The following is a 25029-nucleotide window of genomic DNA, read 5'->3' as shown; positions in this document are numbered from 1 at the left end:
ATCCAGGCACAGCAGAGCCAAAACCAGGACACCCCCAGCTCCAAGCCAATCACTGCTGCATCCAGGCACAGCAGAGTACCACAGCCATGACATGCCCAACTCCGAGCCAATCAATCACTTCTGCATCCAGGCACAGCAGAGTGCCACAACCAGGACATCCCCCAGCTCCAAGCCAATCACTGCTGCATCCAGGTACAGCAGAGTACCACAACCAGGACACCCCCCCCCACCCACCCCAGCTCCAAGCCAATCACAGCCGCATCCAGGCACAGCTGAGCCACAACCAGGACACCCCCAACTCCAAGCCAATCACTGCTGCATCCAGGCACAGCAGAGTGCCATAAACAGGACACATCCAGCTCCAAGCCAATCACTGCTGCATCCAGGCACATCAGAGTGCCACAACCAGGACATCCCCAACTCCAAGCCAATCACTGCTGCATCCAGGCCCAGCAGAGTACCACAGCCATGACATGCCCAACTCCAAGCCAATCACTGCTGCATCAAAGCACAGCAGAGTGCCACAACCAGGACATCCCAAGCTCCAAGCCAATTACTGCTGCATCCAAGCACAGCAGAGTACCACAACCAGGACATGCCCAACTCCAAGCCAATCAATCACTGCTGCATCAAAGCACAGCAGAGGACCAAAACCAGGACATGCCCAACTCCACACCAATCACTGCTGCACCCGGGCATAGCAGAGTGCCACAGCCATGACATGCCCAACTCCAAGCCAATCACTGCTGCATCCAGGCACAGCAGAGTGCCACAGCCATGACATGCCCAACTCCACGCCAATCACTGCTGCATCCAGGCACAGCAGAGCCACAGCCATGACATGCCCAACTCCACGCCAATCACTGCTGCATCCAGGCACAGCAGAGCCACAGCCATGACATGCCCAACTCCACGCCAATCACTGCTGCATCCAGGCACAGCAGAGTGCCACAGCCATGACATGCCCAACTCCACGCCAATCACTGCTGCATCCAGGCACAGCAGAGTGCCACAGCCATGACATCCCAAGCTCCAAGCCAATCACTGCTGCATCAAAGCACAGCAGAGGACCAAAACCAGGACATCCCCAGCTCCAAGCCAATCACTGCTGCATCAAAGCAAAGCAGAGTGAAACAGTCATGACATCCCAAGCTCCAGGCCAATCACTGCTGCACCCGGGCATAGCAGAGTGCCACAGCCATGACATGCCCAACTCCACGCCAATCACTGCTGCATCCAGGCACAGCAGAGCCACAGCCATGACATGCCCAACTCCACGCCAATCACTGCTGCATCCAGGCACAGCAGAGCCACAGCCATGACATGCCCAACTCCACGCCAATCACTGCTGCATCCAGGCACAGCAGAGTGCCACAGCCATGACATGCCCAACTCCACGCCAATCACTGCTGCATCCAGGCACAGCAGAGTGCCACAGCCATGACATGCCCAACTCCACGCCAATCACTGCTGCATCCAGGCACAGCAGAGGACCAAAACCAGGACATCCCCAGCTCCAAGCCAATCAATCACTGCTGCATCAAAGCACGGCAGAGTGAAACAGCCATGACATCCCAAGCTCCAAGCCAATCACTGCTGCATCCAGGCACAGCAGAGTGCCACAGCCATGACATGCCCAACTCCACGCCAATCACTGCTGCATCCAGGCACAGCAGAGTGCCACAGCCATGACATGCCCAACTCCAAGCCAATCACTGCTGCATCAAAGCACAGCAGAGGACCAAAAGCAGGACACCCCCAGCTCCACGCAAATCACTGCTGCATCCAGGCACAGCAGAGCCACAGACATGACATGCCCAACTCCACGCCAATCACTGCTGCATCCAGGCACAGCAGAGCCACAGCCATGACATGCCCAACTCCACGCCAATCACTGCTGCATCCAGGCACAGCAGAGCCACAGCCATGACATGCCCAACTCCACGCCAATCACTGCTGCATCCAGGCACAGCAGAGTGCCACAGCCATGACATGCCCAACTCCAAGCCAATCACTGCTGCATCAAAGCACAGCAGAGGACCAAAACCAGGACACCCCCAGCTCCACGCCAATCACTGCTGCATCCAGGCACAGCAGAGCCACAGCCATGACATGCCCAACTCCACGCCAATCACTGCTGCATCCAGGCACAGCAGAGCCACAGCCATGACATGCCCAACTCCACGCCAATCACTGCTGCATCCAGGCACAGCAGAGCCACAGCCATGACATGCCCAACTCCACGCCAATCACTGCTGCATCAAAGCACAGCAGAGGACCAAAACCAGGACATCCCCAGCTCCAAGCCAATCACTGCTGCATCAAAGCACAGCAGAGTGAAACAGCCATGACATCCCAAGCTCCAAGCCAATCACTGCTGCATCCAGGCACAGCAGAGTGCCACAAACAGGACACCCCCAGCTCCAAGCCAATCACTGCTGCATCCAGGCACAGCAGAGTACCACAACCAGTACCTTGCCTACTGCACCAACAGTCCGGTACTTCTAGGCACAGCGTGCCAAAAAACGCAGCATCCTCAACTTCATCTGGTGAAGGACTGCCAGCGGTACCCACGGACCCGCCAATGAACTCGGGAGCTTGGTGCATGGTTAAGTGACGACTGCTTCATCTCTCGACCAGGGAGTTTCGCAGGTGCCACCCCGCGCTGCCCACCACTGTGCCACAGCTGGAGAGACGGAATGAAACTCGGTTTTGTGTGGCAAAGGAGGAGAAAGAGTGGCAAGTGAAGCCCACATTTGGTAGCTATACTTTACTTGGCACAAGCCCCACAGGAAGCCACCATCGGAATACGGTAAGATGTACAGGAACCGCGCAGTACACGTTCAGGTGTCCCACCGGGGGAGGGGGGTGCTTTCCAGCCCCCCCCCCCTACTGGGGGCAATACTGCCACAGATATGCTCACTCCCACGTCATCCTTTAGAAGCGAGCAGAGACTTTACACGACCTTCTTGAAGGGGTGTGCATTGCCGGTGCACGCCCCCTGACCGGAAGCAGGTGGCAGCCCCCTCACCTACAGAGGCGCCACGCTGCGTTTCCACACCCCACCCATCACCCACCAACTGGATGCGTTCACACTACTCTTTTCAAAGTGTGTGAACCGGTACCCCGTGAGCTGCTGCCCCCTCGCCTCCCATATGGACACATGGCCCATGTTTACCAACACCCCTCTTCACCTACAGTGGCCCTAGCGCCCCCCTCCCCCTCATGTGGACACCGGTTTGATGGGCTCACCCCACATTCATCCTCAGTCTGGTTCTCCCCAACCCACCCCTCCTGGTTCTCCCCACCCCCTCCTGGTTCTCCCCTTCCTCACCCAAGGACCCCGGTTTGATGTCCTGACCCCACAATCCCCCTCGCCCCACCTCCTCTCCTCACCTATGGAGACCAGCTTGATGCTCTCGCGCTCCAGGAACTCGAGCGCCACGGACACGTTCTCCAGCTGCATCTGGCGGAAGGTGGGCCGCTGGTTGTACTTGCGGTACATCTTCTTCTGGCTCAGCACCTCGAGCAGCGCGATGAGGCGCAGGCCGTCGCTCAGGTCGGCCTGCAGGTTGGCGATGCGCTTCTGCACGCACTTGAGGTGCTCGTTGCACCAGCGGGTGAAGGTGTTCTGCTGGATCTTCTTCCAGGGCGCGTCCTCCGCCAGGTCCTTCTCCGTGGCCGGCATCTCGCCGTCCTTGTCCACCACCGCTCCGCTGCCGCCGCCCGACTGCGCCGCCAGCCGCCCGGCGCCGCTCATTATAAGCTCTGGTGTGCGCCCCGCCCGGGGGAGGAGGAGGAGGAGGAGGAGGAAGGCTCCGGGCTTTAAAGGCGAAGGCACCTAGAGGAGAGGAGAGAAGACGAGAGGGGTCAGAGGGCTGCAGGCACCGGCAACGCGCTGCGACAAGGAGCGCACACACAATCACTCACACACACACCATCACTCACTCACATACATACACACACACACACACCATCACTCACATACACACACAATCACTCACTCACATACATACACTGCCTCACATTCACACTCAGTCACTGAGAAACACACACAGCAGTACATACACCCCCCCCCTCTCCCGCCCCCCTCCCCCCCCCCCCCCCCAGGGGGAGAGAACTAGGAGGAGAGAAGAGGGGTCTGCAGGGCACAAACGCGGCACACATAAAGGAGAACTAGAATACAGGGACAACACAAACAAGCACTGCTCCACTCAAGGGCGGGGCTCGACTCTGAAGTTTTGGGTGAGGCACCTCGGGGTATTGAGTCGATGCGGAGTCAAGGGGTCTGAAGGACGTCTTCAAACACGGACACGGCCGCCGCCACCAGTGTGCCAAAGATCAGACTGGCAACTGAGTGCATGCCGCATAACTTTATACACACCGAGGGGAGGGCTCCGAGGGCGGGGTCTGCCTTAAAGGCAAACGGAGCCTGTCAGTGCGCCCAGAGCCAGAGGACACACGTGAGGTGCAGGGGCTGCGGCATGTGTGGAAAAGGCAGACACGTGTAATACAACATTCACCAGCAGGACAAACCAAAGGACGCAGCTGCAGGGGACGGCAGACCCACAGGTGACGTCACACACGGCTCCTAGTCACCAGCACAGATGCGAGAGTACCAGTCTGCAGACACACAGGTGTACTCACACACGACAGAGAGAAGTCACTCTGCAGACACACAGGGGCCTCACACACGGCTGTCAGGCACAAACACACAGCAGAGAGAAGTCACTCTCCAGACACACAGGTGAACTCACACACGGCAGAGAGAAGTCACTCTCCAGACACACAGGTGAACTCACACACGGCAGAGAGAAGTCACTCTGCAGACACACAGGGGCCTCACACACGGCTGTCAGGCACAAACACACAGCAGAGAGAAGTCACTCTCCAGACACACAGGGGCCTCACACACGGCAGAGAGAAGTCACTCTCCAGACACACAGGGGCCTCACACACGGCTCGCAGGCACCAACACACAGCAGAGAGAAGTCAGTCTGCAGATACACACGGCTGTCAGGCATCAGCACACAGCAGAGAGAAGTCAGTCTGCAGACACACAGGGGCCTCAAACACGGCTGTCAGGCACCAGCACACAGCAGAGAGAAGTCAGTCTGCAGACACACAGGGGCCTCACACACGGCTGTCAGGCACCAGCACACAGCAGAGAGAAGTCAGTCTGCAGACACACAGAGGCCTCACACACGGCTCTCAGGCACCAACACACAGCAGAGAGAAGTCAGTCAGCAGACACACAGGGGCCTCACACACGGCAGAGAGAAGTCAGTCTGCAGACACACAGGTGACCTCACACACGGCTCTCAGGCACCAGCACACAGCACAGACAAGTCAGTCTGCAAATACACACGGCTGTCAGGCATCCGCACACAGCAGAGAGAAGTCAGTCTGCAGACACACAGGGGCCTCAAACACGGCTGTCAGGCACCAGCACACAGCAGAGAGAAGTCAGTCTGCAGACACACAGGGGCCTCACACACGGCAGAGAGAAGTCAGTCTGTAGACACACAGGTGACCTCACACACGGCTCTCAGGCACCAGCACACAGCAGAGAGAAGTCAGTCTGCAGGCACACAGGGGCCTCACACATGGCTCTCAGACACCAGCACACAGCAGAGAGAAGTCAGTCTGCAGACACACAGAGGACCTCCCACACGGCTGTCAGGCACCAACACAGAGGACAGAAGTCAATCTGCAGACACACAGGGGCCTCACACACGGCTGTCAGGCACACGCACAGATGCGAGAGTACCATGATGGTGAAGTGAAGCCCACAACCTCCATCAAATAAGAAGCAAGCCAATGATAGTGAGAATGAGGCAAACCAATGGTAAAGAATGGACGGGCTCTAAACCCACTGTAAGCTAGCAAAATGTGTTAAAACAGACTGCGCACGTGCTGACTTAGGCGAGAGGTAAAACCTGCCAAGGGCTGCATTTGACCTTAGTGTTTGTCAGTTACCAGGAGCACTGGTAAAATCTACTTGGGCCTTCGTCCCGTCTCGCCCAAAATACGCATCCATGTTCCCCTAATTTGCATTGTGATTGGGTCAATCACCAAAGTACGTTTAATACAGTGTGTTGCACTATAAAAACACTTAAACAAAGATGTTCTAGGCACTACAAGTCTATGGTGATAAAGCCTTGGCCCAAGGAGTTGATAGCAGTGAATAGGAGTCGACATAAGAAAACAAGTTACTTACCTGTAACTGTGGTTCCCCAGTATTGGTAACTTTCATAGATTCCCATGCTTTTGTATAATTCCCCGTCGTCGGAATGGGAGTCTCGGTAACAAAATAAAATAGCAGTAGGTACAAAAGATAAAGAAAAAAAGGCCTAGGCCTCATTCCCTTTTGTGGCATATCCGCCTCTTTTTGTAAAAGAGACCAAACTAAGCATCAGCCAATCAGAAGAGCCTCACCCCATAGAACCCTCCTGAAGGAACCTCAGATTTTCATACCCGTTGTTTAACAGTTACCATATCTGCTGAAGGCTGAGCTTTCCTCGGGGAGGTGGGTGGGCGCATGGGAATCTATGAAAGTTGCCAATACCGGGGAACCACAGTTACAGGTAAGTAACTTATTTTCTTGCCCCAGTATTGGAACTTTCATAGATTCCCATGCTTTTGTATCAGAGTAGTAAGCAGTCAGCCATAAGCACATTTTGTGGCATACATAAACATTGCAATAGTCATCATTACATGAAAACCAAAATGTGCAGAATAAAAGGAAGGTGGGATAAAAAGGAAAGCTCACCAATTAGTGGAAGAGGTTCCTCAGGACCGCCTGGCCCACAGCCGTATCTTCCTGTTGCAAGGAATCCAAGCAGTAATGCTTTGTAAAGGTGTGCACACTGCTCCAAGTCGCAGCTCTGCAAATGTCTTTGATGTGCACTCCCGCGAAGAGAGCTGTTGAAGAAGCCACCAATCTTGTGGAATGTGGTCTAACCCTGCTAGTCAGCAGCTTACCCGCTGTATTATGGCAATGTAGAATGGCACTTGTAATCCACCTTGCAATACCCTGCTTCGAAAGAGAGAGGCCCTTATGAGGACCACCAAAAGCAATAAATAATTGGGATGATTTACGGAATCCTTTGATGCGATCCAAGTAAAACTTCAAGCACCGTTGTACATCCAGAGAATGTAGCGACCTCTCCGCTGGAGTAGTAGGGTGAGGAAAGAAAGCTTTAATAATAACTGGTTCATTCAAGTGGAAGTCCGAGGGCACTTTGGGAATGAACTTTGGATTCGTTCGTAAGATTACTGTATTTCTTTTGAATTGGAGAAACGGCTCTTGGATTGTGAGCGCCTGCAACTCCCTAATGCGACTTGCTGATGTGAGGGCAAGAAGGAAAACCAATTTCCATGAAAGGAATTTCATGTCTGATCGATGTATTGGTTCAAAGGGGCCCTTCATGAGCTGTGCGAGGACCAAATTCAATTGCCACGTAGGAGGCGGAGGCCTCACCGGGGGATAGACACGGAACAATCCTTTGAGAAACTGTTAACCTGGAAGACCAAAGAGATGGTCCAGATGCTGACCGTCTATACCTAGAAATCACTGCCAAATGAACTTTTATTGATGAATGGGCCAGCCCTGACTTAGCCAAGGACAAGAGATAAGGCAGAATTTGATGAGGTTGTGAAGAGAAAGGGTCAACATCCTCTTTCCTGCACCAAATGCAAAATCTCCTCCATTTGAGACGGTAAGTTTTGTTTGAGGAAGGGGCTCTAGCCTGGGACAGAACTTCTTTTATTTCATTTGAGAAGGGAAGGTTCATAAATTCTCGATGCTCAGGAGCCATGCTGTCAGGTGCAAGGACGCTGGATCCGGATGCCAAATCTGCCCTTCGGACATTGTGAGAAGGTCTGGAATGGGTCGCAAGGGAGGAGGAGGAACCAGCGACAACAGGTGGAGTTCCGTCAACCAGAACTGTCTCGCCCAAGCAGGGGCTATCAAGATCATCTTGCATGGCTCTACCTTGATCTTCCTGATAAGCCTCAGGATCAGTGGAATGGGGGGAAAGGCGTAGACAAATGCCCCTGACCAGGATATCGAAAGTGCATTCCCCAATGACCCTTAGTGGTGAAGCCTGCTTGCATAAGACCGGCATTTCTTGATGGTCGGTGTGGCAAATAGATCTATCACAGGCTTGCCCCACTGTTGGAAGACCTCGTCCAGAACTTGTTGGTTCAGTTCCCACTCGTGACTGACTGAGGATGACCTTCTTAGTCTGTCGGCATTTTCGTTTAAGATCCCTGGTAGGTGTTCCACCTGCAGCGAAATCCCATGAAGGATCACCCATTCCCAGATTTCTTGAGCCTCCTGAGACAACGGGAGAGACCTGGTTCCTCCTTTCTTGATCACGTAATGCATGGCCGTGGTGTTGTCCGTCCGGATGAGAACTTCTGAACCTCTTAGGCGAGGGAGAAAAGCTTGAAGAGACAGTTTGATCGCCCTGAGCTTCAAGAGATTGATGTGGAGCTGACGGTTCTGAGGAGACCAATGTCCACTGACATGCAGGTCCAGCAGCACTGCTCCCCAACTGTCCAACAACGCATCCGTCGTCACAACCTGAGGAGATGGGTCGCTTATGAACGATAGACCTTGGGACAAGTTCTCTTGCTTTGTCCACCACACAGCAGCTTTTTTCATTGCCGAGGTGATGGTCACCTTGCGTCGAACGACCCGTGAATCTGTTTCCATTGGATGTCCAGTCGCTCTTGAAGAGGACACATCCTCAATCTGCAGTGTGTAATTAGAGGAATGCATGAAGAAATTACCCCCAGAAGGGATTTGTAACGGCGTACTGAAAGACACCTTCTTCTTCGTAAGTCTAGCGCCATGGTCTGCAGTTTTCCCTGCCACTCCAAGGTTCGGAAAGCTTTCTTGAGATTAGAGTCCAAGATGGCCCCCAGGAAGCGAGCTGTCCTGGATGAAACCAGAGATTACTTCTCTTTGTTCAGAGTGAGACCCAAATTCTGAAAAAGGTTTGTACATGCGTTGACCGCTTCCCTCGCAGCCTCCCGGGACGGAGCCTTCAGCAACCAATCGTCCAGGTAAGGGAAGACCTGAAAGTGATTCTTCCGAAGAAACGCAGCTACTGGTGCCAGCACCTTTGTGAAGATTCTCAGAGCTGAGCGAAGTCCAAAGGGTAAAACCCTGAATTGAAAGTGGCTCTTGGCTACTATAAATCGTAGAAACCTTCTGTGTGCTGGGTGAATCGGCACATGAAAGTACGCATCTTTGATATCGAGCGTGGCCATGAAATCCCCCGGATTGATGAGACGTAGAATGTCTTGCAGAGAGACCATCCGGAAAGACAGGGAGATGAGATAGGTGTTGAGCTCCCTGAGGTCTAAAATGGGGCGCCATTTCTCAAGCGTCTTCCTTACCAGGAAGAACCTGGAATAGAATCCCTCTCCTCTTTGGGCGGAGGGGACCGGCTCTATAGCACCCTTCAGGAGCATTTGATGAACTTCGAGCCGCAGAAGACGCAGATGTTTTGATGGAATGGCAGCAGGGGGCTTGGATGGTGGGATTTGTGTGAATTCCAAAGTATGGCCCTTTCGAATGATGTTTAGCACCCAACGGTCTGATGTTATCATGGACCAATTCTGAAGGTATTGTGACACCCTGCCTCCTACTGATGATCTTGCGGAGGTGGGCACAGTAGGAAGAGCCAGGAGGCCGCTATTGTCTCTTGGACGTATCACGTTCTTGGCGAGCCTGCTTCCCTCTGTTATTAGGTCTTGAGTAATTCGAGGAATGGCCCTGCCTTTGCTGATAAGGTTGGCGGTACTATTGCAAACCTGAGCCATATGATGAATACCTTTGCTGCTGATAAGAGCCTCCGTAGGTGATGCTTTTTCCTCTGGAACCTTTAAAAGGAGCTTTACGGTACTGAAGCGTACCCAGAGACTTAGCGGTCTCAGTATCCTTTTTAATGTCTTGGAGAGTGTCATCTATCAATTTTCCAAATAATGCCTCTCCATCAAAAGGTAGATCCAGGATCTTATTCTGGATTCCGGGTCTAAACAAGGTCGCCCTAAGCCATCCCTGGCGACGAAGGACCACAGCCCCAGCCAAAGAATGAAAAGCCGTTGCGGCAATGTCCATGGCACAGTCAATGACTTCCCTTGATGTTTCCTCCCCTTCTTGCAAAACCTTTTTTGCTTCTGTCTTTGACTCAGGAGGAAGTTGATCCAAGTACGCCGAAACATCACACCATAGTTGGCGATCGTATCTGCCGAATATCGCCAAGGCATTTGCTGCCCGCACCAGAAGACTCGCCATTGTAGAGAACCTCTTCCCGGCGTTGTCTAACCTCCTGCCCTCTTTATCTGGAGGAGTTGTCAAAGGAGCTGAGGGGTTGCGCGACTTCCTTTGTGCTGCTTGAGAAATAACCGAGTCCGGTCTTGGGTGTCCCGTCAAAGACGCCGGACCATCCTCAGGCGCTTTGTATTTTTTCTCGAGGCACGGTAGTACAAAGACCACCGTCGCTGGATTTTTCATTGCTTTAAGGCCTTCATCCCAAAGATGCTGGACAATAGGGATAGATCTTGTTGTCTTCTTATAAGGTTCTTTAAAATCATATAAGAAACATTCGGTGGCAACCGAAGGCATTGATAGTTTGAATCTGCCAGCCGCTCTCTCCATTAGCTTATGAAACACCCCCATATCCGCTGCCGGGGAGTCCACCGGATCCTGACATGGAGATGCTGGGTCTGGGATGACATATTCATCCTATTCTGTACCTTGACCAGTACCGTCATCAAAATTTTGATCCTCATCCGAGGAATCATCATGGGTGTCCAATGGTATTGAAGGCTCCTGTGGAACCAGTGTCTGTGGCTGAGATGACACCTGGGCTGGCAATTCGGGAGCAGCCATTGCTGGAGCCGCAGGGACAGGCATGGCTTGCGCAATCGGAACCGGAGCAGGATGTGAACATCTAGACTTGTAATCCTGCAGCATGTTGTGAAGGTCCTGCAATAAAGATGTTGGTACAGACACCATATCTTGTCTCAAGTACTGTTCTGGCTGGGCAGAATGATGACAATAACCACATTCCTGGTTGTACTCTCCGTCAGAATCTGTCTCCTGGCATTTAACCAGAAGCTGGGATCGACTGTTTGCATAGCCATATGAGTCCTGATCGTCCTCCTCTGATTCATCCTCATCCGCCTCTAAAAGTAGAGCTGGCGGCAAGGGGGTAACTCTTCTGTCTTTGACTCAGGAGGAAGTTGATCCAAGTACGCCGAAACATCACACCATAGTTGGCGATCGTATCTGCAGAATATCGCCAAGGCATTTGCTGCCCGCACCAGAAGACTCGCCATTGTAGAGAACCTCTTCCCGGCGTTGTCTAACCTCCTGCCCTCTTTATCTGGAGGAGTTGTCAAAGGAGCTGAGGGGTTGCGCGACTTCCTTTGTGCTGCTTGAGAAATAACCGAGTCCGGTCTTGGGTGTCCCGTCAAAGACGCCGGACCATCCTCAGGCGCTTTGTATTTTTTCTCGAGGCACAGTAGTACAAAGACCACCGTCGCTGGATTTTTCATTGCTTTAAGGCCTTCATCCCAAAGATGCTGGACAATAGGGATAGATCTTGTTGTCATCTTATAAGGTTCTTTAAAATCATATAAGAAACATTCGGTGGCAACCGAAGGCATTGATAGTTTGAATCTGCCAGTCGCTCTCTCCATTAGCTTATGAAACACCCCCATATCCGCTGCCGGGGAGTCCACCGGATCCTGACATGGAGATGCTGGGTCTGGGATGACATATTCATCCTATTCTGTACCTTGACCAGTACCGTCATCAAAATTTTGATCCTCATCCGAGGAATCATCATGGGTGTCCAATGGTATTGAAGGCTCCTGTGGAACCAGTGTCTGTGGCTGAGATGACACCTGGGCTGGCAATTCGGGAGCAGCCATTGCTGGAGCCGCAGGGACAGGCATGGCTTGCGCAATCGGAACCGGAGCAGGATGTGAACATCTAGACTTGTAATCCTGCAGCATGTTGTGAAGGTCCTGCAATAAAGATGTTGGTACAGACACCATATCTTGTCTCAAGTACTGTTCTGGCTGGGCAGAATGATGACAATAACCACATTCCTGGTTGTACTCTCCGTCAGAATCTGTCTCCTGGCATTTAACCAGAAGCTGGGATCGACTGTTTGCATAGCCATATGAGTCCTGATCGTCCTCCTCTGATTCATCCTCATCCGCCTCTAAAAGTAGAGCTGGCGGCAAGGGGGTAACTCTCCTAGGAGATGTCATGTCCGGTGTAATTCTCGTCAAAGAAATCGTAATTCTTTTCTCCAACGATAAAATCGTCGACGATCCCATCAACAATGGTGATGATAATACTGCCGTCGTCGGCTTCGTTGACGGAATAGGCGTCGTCGACGAAAGAACACTCGACGACAAGATGGTCGTCGTCGACGCCGAGACCACGACGCTCCTGCCGTCGTCGTCGTCAATGTTGTCGTCGTCGAAGCCCTCGACGACGACACTGTCATCACCACCATCGACGAACACTTCGTCGGCGCCGTCGACCCCTTCGACTGTCGTCGATTGCCCCATGGACGAGCCCGTCGACGGTACCATCTTAAGCTTAGGCTTCAATTTCTTCGTCGACGGAGCCTTATTCGACGACGCCTTCATCGTCGACGACTTGGAACTTCTGTCAGACTTTCCAGAAGACTGAGAAGAGGGTTTTTTGAAGGCTGGATCAGTCTTCATAGCCGAAGAAGGCGTAGATGGTCCTACCCTCTGCTTTTCACCATGGCTCTCAGACTCTCTGGGGGTCTTTTTTGAGGCCTTAGAAGGATGCTCCACAGAAGGAGAAGGGGAACCCCTACCCCTTTTGACTGACCTTCTAGTCGATTACGCTGATGAAGAGTCCTCACTATCACTGGAAACTGTGTCCTTTCTGGACTTCAACTTCTGGAGCCAGGTAAGAAGCCTACCCTCACGATCCCAGAGGGTCTTGGTTGAAAAGGTGCAGTAGATCTTGCAGTCCGCAGCCTTATGATCAGGATAGAGGCAGTAGATGCAATCTTTATGCTTATCCTCAACAAAAGCCTTTTCTTGCCACCGGTGGAACATGGCTTGAAAAGGGCCTTCTTCTTTTCCTTTTCAGACATCCTGGAAGGAACAGCTAACAATCCTTAAGAAAAATCCTGAAGAAAAACTTCTGAAGAGTAGAGATTGAGCAGAGCTCAAAGGAGACTCCCTAAGCACAACGTGCGGTAGAAAAGCTGAGGCTCTGAGGTTCCTTTAGGAGGGTTCTATGGGGTGAGGCTCTTCTGATTGGCTGATGCTTAGTTTGGTCTCTTTTACAAAAAGAGGCGGATATGCTACAAAAGGGAATGAGGCCTAGGCCTTTTTAGGTCTCGGCTAGAAGCGAGAGAAGCTCGCTCTCGCCAGAGACCTTATTGTTAGCGGCTCAGCTTCCCAGGAAGACAGCACTGGCCGCGCGCAAGGCGATTTGCGCCGGCCACGCGCACGCGAACGCGCTGTCCTCCTCGGAAGCTGAGACGCTAGCAATACCTCCCGCTGCTTGCGCATGCGCCGTGCCCAATGGAAGGTTTCGGGCTTACGCATGCGCCGTGCCCATTACTGCAGGACCGGCCGCGGCAGACCCGGGGCTGAGGCCGTCAACGCCGGCTGAACGCGCGGAAGGAACGGGGACTGTAAGGCTTGGGGTTGTATGTGCGCCGCGTCTCCAATCAGCTGCCCGGCTCACCCCACAACATTACTAGCAGGGTAGACACACCGCAGCAAGGTAGGGCATTGCCTACAAGGAAGTCCCCAGGGCAGCCGCTTTCCCACAGTTCTGTACAACCAAACAGGGCGCCAACCTGGCCACCACTGCTCGCCACACAGCCAATTTAGTGCGCACCAACTGTGCAACCTGCCCACCTCGCTACACACAGGCACCATGGGGCTTTATATATGCCTCAAGGAGGGGCGGCACGGGCACCCCCAACACACTGCTCACCGGAGCCTCTGTGCATGATTCCTCTCTCCCTAGAGTAGCGCTGAAGCACCGCCTGCACTGGCTCGCCGCCCCGGAGCAGGGTGCTTCATGTCCACGACGGGTAGCCCCCTCCGTGCACCTCACAGGGCAAATCAGGAGGAGTTCACGGCGCCACGGCCTCACAATGGCCGCATCGCCACCACCTCACTCCCGCTAGGTCTGCCATCGCGCTGGAGGCGCATGCATTTGGGGTAGTTCACGTGGCCGGACCGCTGACTTCGGTTTGCGGCCCCAATGTTTTTACACTTAGTGACGGGCTCCTCGTCTACTCAAGCCCCCTGCTTCAGATGCTAGTAGGCCGCAGACCACAACCCGGTATAACTTCGGTCTCGAGTACCGTAGGTGGCCCGGGTAAACAGCGGGAGTCGTCGCTTTGCCAGATCTTTACGGGAGCGGGTTTATAGCACAGGATTAATGCCAGTATGTGGAGGCTGGTAACGGAGGTCGGCGGAGCCGAGCTCTCACGCGGCCATCCTGGTCACACGCGTGGCTCCTCCTTCCACGAACAGAGGAATTAACTTTAAGACCCGACAAGACGGACGTAGAATGGGGACTTTTTGATTGATACTCCGGTGTAATTTTGAAAAGAGCCAAATCCTTACTACACTTGTCAAAGGAGAATGAGCTACAAAAGTAAAGACTTATTTGTACAGATCAGCATTTTACCGATTCCCGGGGGACCGACCTAAGAATGTTATTTATTGTTGGCTTTCCAAGAAATTTGTATATCCTCAAAATGGTGGTGAGTGCAGAGTGGTGAGTGCAGAGTGGTGAGTGCAGAGTGGTGAGTGCAGAGTGGTGAGTGCAGAGTGGAGAGTGCAGAGTGGAGAGTGCAGAGTGGAGAGTGCAGAGTGGAGAGTGCAGAGTGCAGAGTGGAGAGTGGTGAGTGTGCAGAGTGGTGAGTGTGCAGAGTGGTGAGTGTGCAGAGTGGTGAGTGTGCAGAGTGGTGAGTGTGCAGAGTAGTGAGTGTGCAGAGCATTGTGTGCTGTTGAGTGCAGAGTGCTGTGTATTGGCAATGTTAATGACAATGCCCATTTATTTGTGATTTAAAGAAAAAAAATGTCATGAGCAATGCCAATAGCTCTACCTTTAATGATGCCGAGACCATTGCATTGCAAATGCTTGTTTTATTTCTCTTTTGTACCTACTGCTATGTCATTTTGTTACAGAGACTCCCATTCCGACGACGGGAATGATACAAAACCATGGGAATCTGTGAAAGTTCCAATACTGGGGCAAACACACATTTGGTTCATTAAAATCACAGTGCAAGCAGCATTGCAAAAGCACTACAGCTTGTATATCTCTCACACCTGCTAATGAGCGTGCTTTTGTCCCTAATTTGTAGGCAGTGATACCCCAAATATGTACTTGTTGCATGAACTCACTGGTGGTTAAAATGTGTGCACAAAGTGAGAAAGCGCAAATTGTGTTCAGCCAATGAAATGCACAAGTGCAGAAATATTTTCGCGCCCATTCCTAGGTCTGGCCTAGAGACAGCTTTAAGTGTCCCCCAAAATTCATGTAATCGATAACATTTTTAAATTGAAAAAAGAGCTACTGGGTGCATAGATGGAAAAGGCCTGCTGTTTTGTTTTTTCTTTTTTGCACTTCTTAGTCTGCAATCTGGTGGCGTCCTGGCTGCGGGTGTAGAAAGAGCCACCAGAGGCGGTGAGCATGTCTGCATGACAAATGAGCTGGTTGTGATGGCTTTGTAAATTATACAGCTTCGTTTGAATGCAGTGCGAGCTGGCAACAGAGTTCCATCAGGATATGGGTGAGGTGGCCATATTTCTTCAGGCCCTGGATGAGGCGTTCTGTGGTGTACAGGAAGCCCCCTAAGGGGTGCCAGTGTTAATTCTGGGATTAGGGTATTACTACCATTGTGATACAAGAGTGCAAGAACTTTAACAGCAGTTCTGAAGTCCCTTTCCGGAAGAAACAATTTCACTTTGATTGGGTGAGGGAGAGGATATCAGGCCATCTTTGTTTTTATCAGCAATGTGTTCCTTGAGGGGGAGGTTGGTGTCCATGGTGAATCAAAATGACTAGGCCTGGGCGGTAAATTCCGTTCCACTTACGGAATTTGGGTAATTTTATGTTCCACAGAGAACGCAGAATTGCCCAAAATTCCGCGACTGGCGGCTTAGCAGAATTTTTTGCTTGTTCGCGCTTTCAAAATGCGTGTTTGTGAGATATTTCAAACCGGCCCACCCCCGAGCACGCAAACAGTGTTCGTGAACAGGAAAAAAGCATTGCGAACGGGCGGAACAAGCAATTCCGCGTGTTCGCGAAACTCTGCGTCCTCAGAGATTTTTTACCATTTTGATGAGCTTTGCATAGCGCGACTACGCAAATGCTGCCCACCCCTACAAATGACTTGGCATTCCGTGAAAGCTGGGCTTCAAAGCCGTCACGGTTCCTGTAATTGAGCCAGGTTCGAACTGTGTTGTGTTTGTTGTCCTTGGCAAGTAGCACAAACTGTGTGTAGGTTGGGTGGACCTTCAGGTGGATACTGGACTTCCAGGTCTGGATGGTGTGTAAGCAGAGTTTGAGGCGCTGGATCTCTGAAGTAGAAACCACTTTCAAGTAGAGTTGTGTATCATCGGCATGTCAGTAAATCTTGAAGCTGTTAACTGTGTGCAGAGCATCAAGAGCTCCAAGTAAAGGTTGAAAACGATAGGAGATAGAATAGAACCTGGGGAGACTCCACGTGTGATCGGGATCTCTTGTGACCAGGAGGTGTCCATGTGAACACACCGGTGTTGTTTGGAAAGGTAGGAGAACCAGTGAAGGACATGGGCCAGTGAGTCCCATTTGAGACGCCAGGATAAATATGAGAGTTGTATTGTTGACTGCATTAAAGGGAGCTGAAAGGTGCAGAACAGCAGGAGGCAGGGTCATCTTCGTCTGTGGTCAACAAGACATTGTCTGTGATGTTAAAGTATCGGTCTCCGTGCTGCGGTGTGATCTGAAGTCAGACTGGTAACCACGCAGGAGATGGTTAGCATTGATGCAAGGACAGAGTTGAACACATATTGCTTTTTCATTGATTTTGCCAATGAGTGGTACATGAGTGATGGGCCAGTAGTATGTTTCTCCAGAAGTGAAAGGATCAGGCCTGACTTGAGAGCTTCTGATGAGATACCTCGAGTGAGGGAGGCAGTGAGTGGTACGTGAGTGATGGGCCAGTAGTTGGCGAGGTTTTCAGGGTCTAGGGTAGGTTTCTCCAGCAGTGACAGGATAGGGCCTGACTTGAGAGCTTTTGAGAAGATACCTTGAGTGAAGGAGGTAGTGAGTGGTACGTGACTGATGGGCCAGTAGTTGGCAAAGTCTTTGGGGGTCTAGGGTAGGTTTCTCTAGCAGTGACAGTATCGAGCCTGAATTGAGAGCTTCTGAGAAGATACCTTGAGTGAGGGAAGCAGTGAGTGGTACGTGAGTGATGGGCCAGTAGTTGGCGAGGTCTTCAGAACTAGGGTACGTTTCTCCAGCAGTGACATAATAGGGCCTGACTTGAGAGCTTCTGAGAAGATACCTCGAGTGAGGGAGGCAGTGAGTGATGGGCCAGTAGTTGGCGAGGTCTTCAGGTCTAGAGTAGGTTTCTCCAGAAGTGACAGGATCAGGCCTGGCTTAAGAGCTTCTGAGAAGATGCCTTCAGTGAGGGAGCTATTGAGTGGTACGTGAGTGATGGGCTAGTAGTTTGTGAGGTCTTCGGGATCTAGAGTAGGTTTATCCAGCAGTGACGGGTTCTGGCCTGACTTGAGAGCTTCTGAGAAGATACCTCGAGTGAGGGAGGCTGTGAGTGGTACGTGAGTGATGGCGATGTCTACGGGGTCTAGAGTAGGTTTCTCCAGCAGTGACAGGATAGGGCCTGACTTGATAGCTTCTGAGAAGATACCTGCTTGAGTGCGGGAGGCAATGAGTGGTACGTGAGTGATGGGCTAGTAGTTGGCAAGGTCTTCGGGGTCTAGAGTAGGTTTCTCCAGCAGTGACAGGTTCAGGCCTGACAGGTTCAGGCCTGACCTGAGAGCTTCTGAGAAGATACCTCGAGTGAGGGAGGCTGTAAGTGGTACGTGAGTGATGGGCCAGTAGTTGGCGAAGTCTTCGGGGTCTAGAGTAGGTTTCTCCAGGAGTGAAAGGATCGGGCTTGATTTGAGAGCTTTTGAGAAGATACCTTGAGTGAGGGAGGCAGTGAGTGGTACGTGAGCGATGGGCCAGTAGTTGGCGAAGTCTTCTGGGTCTAGAGTAGGTTTCTCCAGGAGTGAAAGGATCGGGCTTGACTTAAGAATTTCTGAGAAGATACCTCAAGTGAGGAACACAGTGAGTGGTATGTGACTGATGGGCCAGTAGTTGGTGAAGTCTTTGGGGTCTAGAGTAGGTTTCTCCAGAAGTGACAGGATAAGGCCTGACTTGAGAGATTCTAAGAAGATGCCTTCAGTGAGGGAGGCAGTGAGTGGTACGTGAGTGATGGGCCAGTAGTTGGCGAGGACTTCAGGTCTAGGGTAGGTTTCTCCAGGAGTGAAAGGATCGGGCTTGACTTGAGAGCTTCTGAGAAGATACCTCGAGTTAGGGAGGCAATGAGTGGTACGTGAGTGATGGGCCAGTAGTTGGCAAAATCTTCGGGGTCTAGGGTAGGTTTCTCTAGCAGTGACAGGATCAAGCTTGACTTGAGAGCTTCTGAGAAGATACCTTAAGTGAGGGAGGCTGTGAGTGGTACATGAGTGATGGGCCAGTAGTTGTTGAGGTCTTCGAGGTCTAGTGTAAATTTTTCCAGAAGTGACAGGGTCCGCCCTGACGTGAGAGCTTCTGACAAGATACATCGAGTTAGGGAGGCAGTGAGTGGTACGTGAGTGATGGGCCAGTAGTTGGTGAGGTCTTCGGGGTCTAGTGTAGATTTCTCCAGAAGTGACAGGGTAGGGCCTGACTTAAGAGCTTCTGGGAAGATACCTCGAGTGAGGGAGGCAAGGACAATGGTAATATTTTTTACAATGGTAGTATATCTTTATTGCAGACATTTGGGTGCTACTCTTAGGCAGTGGCATGACTATTTCCCATCTTATTGTATTTTTATGGCACATATTTGCAACAAAAAAATAAGCATTGGTAAAATAATTCGGCCTGGTAATGGCTTGTTTTGATTGAGGTTTTTGCAAAACTTCATTTGTGGGGAGCTGCTGGGCACTAATCAATCTAAAAAAAATGTCTGCAAGAATGTTGGTCTCCAAGAGCACACATTACCACTGCTGTCCCTGAGCTGGAGGGAACTGCTCTGTCTGTGGATGCGCTCATTGTCAAAGGGCAGAATGGCACCAGTGGGCAGACATCGCCCCTGTTGTCTGCTGTAGTGGGCGCATGGAAAATGTGAATGAAACAATAACAACCCAGTGTTTGAAAACAGCTGTCTGAAAGCCCGATCTTGTATGTATATTAAAGTAAAATCAAAAGGGATTGGCCAATGAATGCAGACATGAAAATACCCGTTGCAGCGGCTTGCCAAGGCCAGACCTGTTGTCTTGTTGGGTTCCATGGAGTCCAGTGCTTGAGCCCTGGCCTGGCTTCTCACGCCCCGGCCTACGCCCCTTCTGGCAGCGACAGCAGCAGGCCGCACCGTCGTGTCAGAGCGTTAAAGGATGGGGCCCCTGCAGTATGTGATGAGGGGCCCCGCACCTTCCGTATCTCATGGATGGTAAGTGGGCTTGGTTTGATTAGAGCCCCCTCACCCCTCGCGTCGCAGGGGCTCGTGTTGCGCCCCTGCCTCACCTGCCTGCCACACCAGTGACCTAACTAAGAGCGAGGCGCTGCGAACTCCAGCCCGGAGGCGCTAGGCCGCTGTCTTCCATCCTGCGCAGACAGACAGACAGACACTGGTGGCCGCCGGCGCAGGGCTGCTCAGAGCACGGAGCGCAGCGCGGGCGAGTGCGCACACGCAGCAGGCATACATACCTGCCTGGCATTCCTGCCTGCCGCCGGGCACGGCCCCTCCCCTCCGCAGCAGGTGCCCGAGCCCTGCGCACAGGCCGTCCTGCCACTGCCAGGCATCCATCCATCCCTGCGCCTCCCCGGCTTGTTACAGCGCCGGCGGGAGGGGCTGCGAGGGATTTCCGCACTCATAAAAAGAAGAAGGAAAGTTTGCTAGTGTTACTCGACTGTCAATAATCAATTGTTTCACATTATTCCGAGCGAGTGCCCGGCTTCCTCGGGCTCGGATGCGAGGCAGCTGTTCACTCGCGACGAGGGAATCACAGCGAGCGGTCTCTGCAGCGGGCATGGCCCGGGGCCAGGGGGGAGGGGCACAGGAACCATCAGCTCTCGGGCAGAGCCAGGGACGGGGGCCGCAACAGGCCATGACCTGATGCCAGGGGGGAGGGGCACAGAAACCATCAGCTCTCGCCCAGAGCCAGGGACGGACGCCGCGGGGCCCCCGGACGTTCAATCTCCACAACAATCTCCTCTGGTGCCAGGGAATGTGGTGCCCACAAACCACCGCCAGTCAGCGCGCGCGAAGGAAGCCGCTGGGGCCCTGGACATCCAATCTCTGCAACGCATGGCACAGGAAGAAGGGGCCCTGAAACCTTCAGCTCTCGACTAGTGCCAGGGAAGGGGTCCACTGGGACCACCCAATCTCCTCAACGAGACATGGGCCGGTGCCAGGAAAGGAGGTGCCCAGAAACCACAACTCTAGACCAGTGCCAACCAAGGAGGTTACTGGGGCCGAGTACAACCCATCTCAGCAATAGTGCATGGCCTAATGCCGAGGAAGAAGCAACCTTGAAACCATCAGCTCTCGACCGATGCCAGCATGGGGTCCCCAGGGGCACTGAGCATACAGTCTCCGCACCGAGACATGGACCAGTGCCAGGGAAGTGGTCCCTTGGGGCACTGGACATCTAGTCTGTCTCCACAAATAGGCATTGACCGGTGCCAAGGGAGGAGGGGTCTAGAAAACATCAGCTCGTGACCAGTGCCAGGGAAGGGGTGCCTTGGGGCACTGAACTTCCAGTTTCCACAAACAGGCATGGACCGGTGCCAAGAAAGATGGTGCCCAGAAACCGTTAGTTCTTGACCAGTGCCAGGGAAGGAAGCGCCTAAGCCCCTCGCATCAAATCTCTGCAACATGGCATGGCCCAGGGCCAGGAATGGCGATGCCCAGAAACCACCAGCTCTCGACCGCTCTAGGGATACCCACTGGGGCTGAGGAACATGGCGTGTCCATGTGCCAGACAAGAAGGGCTCTCCAACAGAGGTCGAAGTGTGCGGGAACGATATGCCTGCCCTTTTTACATACTCCAGCACCCAAACGAACAACCGTTCCTGGCCTGTTAAACGTGGCCTTGATATCCTGAGGCTGAAATAGATGGAATGGAGGGGGCCGTGAACAGGGTGTGAGCAGACAGGGGCAGGAACCCGGGAGCCCTTATCCCCTGCTCCCCAGCACGTCTGCTTCCTTGAAGCGGCCACAGGGCGCTAAGTATTCAGGTCAGTTACTTTAAAGGGGGTGGATAGAAATAGCAGAAAAGGAACCACGGGCTGCATAGCCCCAAACATAGCACATGCAGTGATCTATCTATTGGTAGCCCCATGTCACAGATAGTAATATTGTTTACAAACCTTTGTGGATAACTTCACCTGCCCGAGAGGTCTGCCTGCATCTGATCCCGGTGAGAAAGCTCACAAAAAGTAAAATATGTGTTAAGTAAATTGATTTCTGAAAAGGCTGGTAACTAATTCTGCATTTGAACATACAAAAGCTGGCCCCTCTGTTCATCGACCGTTTTTATTAAAACCGGGCCTTGTGCTGAATGTAGAGAAATCTGTTGTGACATATGAAGAAACACCGGGGCTGTCCCGGCACATCCGGGACCCCTAGAACCTGCCATGACACGGCACAGCCTTCAACAGGCTGTTAAAATATATGCCACACATGGGCCACGGATGCACCCCTTAGAAGAACCCTTTCACCCACACATGGAGCTGAGAGGTTGCATGAGTGCAAGGGCTAATCTGGGGGAGCTGGGAGGCTGCGTGAGTGTAAGGCCCAATCTGGATGTGCTTAGACGCTGCATGAGTGTAAGGCCCAGCCTGTGGATCTGGGAGGCTGATAGAGTGCAAGGCCCAGTCTGGGGGAGCTAAGAGGCTGGTGAAGAGTATGACCCAGAATGGGAGAGAGAGATGCTGAGTGAGGTGTATGACCCAGAGTGGTAGGCGGAGTGAGTGTGAGGCCAGTCGGGGGAAGCTGAAAGGCTGAGTGAGTGTAAGGCCCAGTCTGGGTGTGCTGGGAGACAGAGGGAGTGTACGGCACAGTCTTGGGGGCTGGGAGGCTGAGTGAGTGTAAGGCCCAGTCTTGGGAGTTGAGAGGTGGAGATAGTGTACGGTCCAATCTGGACGTGCTAAAATGCTGCATGAGTGTGAGGCCCAGTCTGGGGGAGCTGGGAGGCGAGTGAGGTGTAAGGACGAGTCTGCAAGAGTGGGAGGCTGAGTGAGTGGAATGCCTAGTCTGGGTGTGCTGGGAGGCTGAGTGAGTGGAATGCCTAGTCTGGGTGTGCTGGGAGGCTGAGTGAGTGGAATGCCTAGTCTGGGTGTGCTGGGAGGCTGAGTGAGTAGAAGGCCCAGTCTGAGGGAGCTGTGAGGCTGGGTGAGGTGCATGGCCCAGTCTGGGACAGTGGGAGGCTGAGTAAGTGTAAGGCCCAATCCGGGGGAGCTGGGAGGCGAGTGAGTGTAAGGCGCAGTCTGAGGGAGCTGGGAGGCGAGTGAGGTGTAAGGATGAGTCTGCAAGAGTGGGAGGCTGAGTGAGTGGAAGGCCCAGTCTGAGGGAGCTGGGAGGCGAGTGAGGTGTAAGGCCCAGTCTGGGGGAGGTGGGAGCTGCAGTGAGTGTAAAATCCAGTCTAGGGAGCTCCAGACAGTGAGCGGGGTCGGTACTAGGTAGTACGGTGAGTGAGGTGTATATCCCAGAGGGGGAGGGGGGGGGGGGCTGCGAAGGGGGTGACCCACCCAGCCTGGCCGGGAGCGAGGTGAGAGAGTTAGTTGTACAGAGTGAGTGAGTGAGTGAGGCGGCTGGGAATGTTTCAGCCACGGCTGACCACAGACTCCCAGACACAGATTACGAGCAGCAGAAGCCATGCCTGGAATCCGCCGGGCCGCAGACCGGATACGGACGGCATGGACTCAGCAGAGGAGCGGGGGGGGGGGGGGGGGGGGGGGGGGGCTTGGGAGGGAACCCCTCGCCGGCTCCCAGGAATGACCCGTTCTTTCCACTCCGGCTCTCGCCTCACCACTTCTTTCCTTCCACCTCGCGTCTCATTGTTTTCTTTCTTTGGCAGTTTCCGTTTCAACTTTTCCCGCGCTTCCCATGCCAGCCTAAGATGTCTCCCCAGTCAGGCGAAGGAGGGGGGCTCTTCAGAGACAGCTGGGGTTCTAGGACAGGAAGGTGCATCTCCAAGGCTGGGAGGGCTGGGGCAGGTCAGCCTCCCACAGACCCCCACCACACCGAGAGGACTTCACCGATGTGTATCAAACATTTACAATACTTATGTTTTACATAACATGTCATACTTCAATCTACCGTGTGCAGTCGTTCTGAATAAAAAGTGTTACTCCACCTCGGAAGCTGCGAACATGCATTGTGTAAGATGCGCTATAAATACACGCAGCCCCTCTCCGACCCCGTGCGTCGGCTAACGCCCCCCTTTTCTCATGACCGCCCGTGTGTAACTTCTGCCTCTACAGGCCTGCGAGGGGGCACGCCCTTCCCCTTACTCCTGCTGTCGGTTACACCCTGGCTTCCTGAGAAGCAGACACTCCCTCCATCTTCAACCCAGCCTCGTGTACCCCCAGTTTCATATTCACCCATCTTTAACTCCACCTCGTGCACCACCACCTTCAACTCCACCCTGTGTACCACCATATTCAACTCGGCCTTGTGTGCCAGGAGTTTCAGCCCCACCTTATATACCACGATCATGTGCCACCCCTCCTTATTCACCCTCTGCACCACCAGTTTCATGTGCACATTGTGTAACAAGAGCCATAACTGCCTTAGATACACGTACTGGCAGCTTTAACCTCACATCATGTACCACCTGCCACATTATGTACCATAAGCTTCACCCACCGTTCACCACCCGCTCTACTGCCACATCATGTAACATAAGGCCTCACCCACCGATCACCACCCGCTTTACCGACACATCATGGGCCATAAGGCCTCACCCACCGTTCACCACCCGCTCTACTGCCACATCATAGACCATAAGGCCTCACCCACCGTTAACCACCCGCTCTACCGCCACATCATGTACCATAAGGCCTCACCCACCGTTCACCACCCGCTCTACCTACAGATCATGTAACATAAGGCCTCACCCACCGTTCACCACCCGCTCTACTGCCACATCATGGGCCATAAGGCCTCACCCACCGTTTACCACCCGCTCTACCGCCACATCATGTACCATAAGGCCTCACCCACCGTTCACCACCCGCTCTACCTACAGATCATGTAACATAAGGCCTCACCCACCGTTCACCACCCGCTCTACCTACAGATCATGTAACATAAGGCCTCACCCACCGTTCCCCACCCGCTCTACCGACACATCATGTACCATAAGCCTCACCCACCGTTCACCACCCGCTCTACCTACAGATCATGTAACATAAGGCCTCAACCACTGTTCACCATCCGCTCTACCTCCACATCATGGGCCATAAGGCCTCACCCACCGTTTACCACCCGCTCTACTGCCACATCATGTACCATAAGGCCTCAACCACTGTTCACCATCCGCTCTACCTCCACATCATGGGCCATAAGGCCTCACCCACCGTTTACCACCCGCTCTACTGCCACATCATGTACCATAAGGCCTCACCCACCGTTCACCACCCGCTCTACTGCCACATCATGTACCATAAGGCCTCAACCACTGTTCACCATCCGCTCTACCTCCACATCATGGGCCATAAGG

The 25029-nt window shown here is 53.0% G+C and overlaps 1 protein-coding gene across 5 annotated transcripts in view; it reads right to left on the bottom strand.

Annotated features, from left to right (window-relative positions):
* FLNA (filamin A) overlaps window positions 1–25029 on the bottom strand; it is a 271749-nt gene that overhangs the window by 152600 nt on the left and 94120 nt on the right. For 4 of the 5 annotated variants that reach the window (XM_086940275.1, XM_086940274.1, XM_086940276.1 and 1 more), the window contains exon 2: window positions 3397–3841. In XM_086940275.1, coding sequence (XP_086796401.1) covers window positions 3397–3760 — 364 coding nt within the window. In that variant the 5' untranslated portion in view covers window positions 3761–3841. Of the gene's footprint in view, window positions 1–3396; window positions 3842–4254; window positions 4349–25029 lie in introns of those variants that run through there. The other variant, XM_086940273.1, reaches the window with a different exon arrangement.

Source organism: Lissotriton vulgaris, chromosome 10, assembly GCF_964263255.1.
Source record: "Lissotriton vulgaris chromosome 10, aLisVul1.2, whole genome shotgun sequence".
Taxonomy (NCBI): domain Eukaryota; kingdom Metazoa; phylum Chordata; class Amphibia; order Caudata; family Salamandridae; genus Lissotriton; species Lissotriton vulgaris.
Note: the sequence above shows the minus strand (reverse complement) of the source record. Positions and strands in the feature narration are given on the sequence as shown.